General features: G+C 36.8%; 1 protein-coding gene across 1 annotated transcript; it reads left to right on the top strand.

Annotated features, from left to right (window-relative positions):
- The first annotated feature begins 473 nt into the window (after positions 1-473).
- Positions 474-2,818, top strand: LOC110726200 (uncharacterized mitochondrial protein AtMg00810-like). Its single transcript, XM_021905668.1, has 4 exons — positions 474-1,218; positions 1,424-1,483; positions 1,621-1,674; positions 2,733-2,818. The coding sequence occupies exons 1-4, from the start codon at positions 474-476 to the stop codon at positions 2,816-2,818; spliced, it is 945 nt and encodes a 314-aa protein (XP_021761360.1).
- Positions 2,819-3,127: the final 309 nt, after the last annotated feature.

Genomic DNA, 3,127 nt, shown 5'->3' with positions numbered 1-3,127 from the left:
AAGAATCGAGTAGAGGCCAATACGGGCGAATGTGACTCCATGAATCACTTCGTACCATCATCCCCGATCCTCCTTTCGTGGTTCCGAACCATATGGAGTTAGTAATCTCATGGATTATGAATGGGGTGTAACCTTCACGGGTCAATCGTTGTTGCCTTCGTTGTCCCTTATCGTGGTTGCCTTTTTATGATCCGTGAACGGTTTACAAGTTCCTTAAAAACTTGTTGGCGGCTCCCTACTTTATTTGTCCCTAATCGTTGTCCCTAATCGTAATGTCAATTCCCACTTCCTATGAGTGCCAAGCATATTCACAACATGCTTTTAACGTAGGCGCACATCGAGCGACGCCTACAACTAAGCATTCTGGTGAATCTATTACTGCAATCCTGGTCTATGTTGATGACCTCTTGATAACTGGAAATGACAAGCATGAGATTAGCCACCTCAAAGAACTTCTGTGTTCTCACTTCAACATGAAAGATTTGGGAGCTCTTAGATATTTTCTGGGATTGGAAATTGATCAAACAAATAGAGGTATATTTGTATCTCAAAGAAAATACAGCACTGATCTTCTAAAGGATCAGGGCATGCTTGATGTGAAGCCTCTTAAACTCCCCATGGACACTCATCTCAAACTTACAGCAGAGAAAGGGACACTTCTTCCCAGTCCTGTCATATATCAAAAGCTTCTTGGGAAGCTTATATATTTGACTGTAACTAGACCTGATATAGCTTTCTCAGTTCAATTGCTCAGCCAATACATGCATGCTCCTACCTCTACTCATATGCAAGCTGCAAAGAGATTGCTTAGGTACTTGGCAGGAACAAAATCTCAGGGCATCTTACTTGCTTCCTCCTCTGCTGCTCACTTGACTGCTTACTCTGACAGTGATTGGGCAAGCTGCCCCAATACCAGACGTTCCACTACAGTTTATTGCATTCTACTTGGTGATTCTCCTGTTTCCTGGAAGGCCAAAAAGCAATCTAAAGTGGCTTTATCTACAGCAGAAGCAGAATACAGAGCCATGGCTATGACTGCTTGTGAAGTTACTTGGCTGAAATCTCTTCTCAAAGACCTTGGTTTGAATTGTCTTGCTCCAACTATTTTAAAGTGTGACAATCAAGTTGCCCTTGCTATTGTTGCCAACCCAGTGCTTCATGAAAGAACCAAGCATGTGGAAATGGACTATCATTATGTTCGAGATATGGTCAAGGATGGTACTTTAATCACTTAGCATGTTCCTTCAACAGAGCAGTTAGCTGATGTTCTCACCAAAATATTGCCAGTGAAGCAGCATAACCTTTTACTTCTCAAGCTGGGTGTGTTCCCACAACCACTCAGCTTCAGAGGGGGTAATAAGGGTATAACCTTTGTTCTAACCATCTTCCTAATCATGGTTAAGTATTGGTGGCTGTATGACAGCTATAACAGTTGCTGCTCCAATGTTGGTATACCACCTGTCCTGTTGTAGCTTCCTCGCAGGTTCGTTGTATTCAGTGACCAATGATTAGTGTTGATTGGTTAGGTAACTTTGTCATGTAGTGTTTATATTCCCAGCTAGTTTTCTTACTTTTTCTCTAAGGAATTGTAATCTGTTTTTTATCTGAATATTATCACAGACTCTCCCTCTTCTCTCTACTCTTTCTTCTCTGTTTACAATCCCCTTGCACCTGGTATTTCACTCTTTAGTGTATGATATTGGATGGAAAGGACTAATAGAAATACAAGTGGAAAAGCCATATTTTTTTAATTTTCTTGGATAAAATTAATAAGGACTATGATTAAAGCTCTAAAACATTATCTAGATGTCCAACATTTTATAGGCATTTGAAAGCACAAGGCTAAAACCATTGATAAATGTCCACTTTAGTTGGTGCAATGTTTACTAGTATTCCCTTGGTGTAAGGAAACATCATGGAATAGTCTCTTAGAAGTCAAGTATTGACTACTACAGTCTGTTAATTAGTACCACATATAATTGCCAGTCTTATATGGCTGCTTCAATTTTTATTTTATTTTTTTTTTTAAAAAAGAAAAAGAAAAAGTAAAGTGCAATTCAATTGAATATAAAGGCGTTTGGTGGATCAGTGACATGGAAAAGTAGAGGCAATGAAAAGTAGTAATTATGGTTTTGGGTCGAATTTGGTTGTGTATGTTGCCATGTCTGATCCACAATCAGCCAACTCGCTACATGTTGTGCAAAAATTTTAAAAGAGCGGCCTAAGAATAGCTAAAGCCCACATACTGCTATGTTTGTGTGCTTAAAACGAATTTACCTTATTTTAGTATGATATATCATGCCTTATTGTACTTCTAAAAAAAAATGCAGTCCATGCATGGCTTACGGCCTGACACACATAATAATAGTGTGCCTTTTTTTTGGTATTGTGTTATGATGTGCGACATCCCTGGCTAACCCAATGCCAGAAACCCAAAATACTTGAAAAGGGGTCATAACGATATTCTCATAATTCTCATTGTATGCTTTTGGTTCCATAATACCATTTTGAAATTTACCACCATATTTTGCTAATATATTAAATAAATATTACACTAGTATTGTAGGAGGAAATACAAGTTCAAACTCTTTTTAATGTACATCTTCAACATTATTATTTTTCCGTAATTTATACTTATAATAATTTATAATTTATACTTATTGTTGACCCTAAGTTTTGATGATGACTCAAGGAACCTAAGTAAACCATAACTAGTTTAACTTCTGTTTTAGCTTTGATTATTGACAGGTTTATGCTACGAGATTCTGGAGTAAGAATGAAGCATGGTTCAAAGTCTAAGTCTGCTATGGAAGGATAAAGAAGTTAATCAGATGTCAAGTTCCTTGAGTGAGGAACTGAAACTCTAGAGCCGAAGCTTCAAGACAAGTTCCTTGAGTGAGGAACTGAAGCTCCAGAGTCGAAGCTTCTCAAAGTGTCAAGGAGTCTTTTTAATTTTATCTTTAATTTTAGGCTTCTTGTATTTATGGTAAGTACAATGATAATTGATTGGATTTAAGTGGTTTTTAATTTTATATGAAAAAGATTTTATTTTTCATATTTTAACTTGTTTATTTTCGAAAAATATCATTTAGTTAAAATATCTTTTTAAACAAGTTTTTTAGTTTTA

Source organism: Chenopodium quinoa, unplaced genomic scaffold (genome assembly GCF_001683475.1).
Source record: "Chenopodium quinoa cultivar QQ74 unplaced genomic scaffold, ASM168347v1, whole genome shotgun sequence".
In the NCBI taxonomy this organism is placed as follows: Eukaryota; Viridiplantae; Streptophyta; class Magnoliopsida; order Caryophyllales; family Amaranthaceae; genus Chenopodium; species Chenopodium quinoa.
This window is presented reverse-complemented; position numbering and strand designations above follow the sequence as displayed.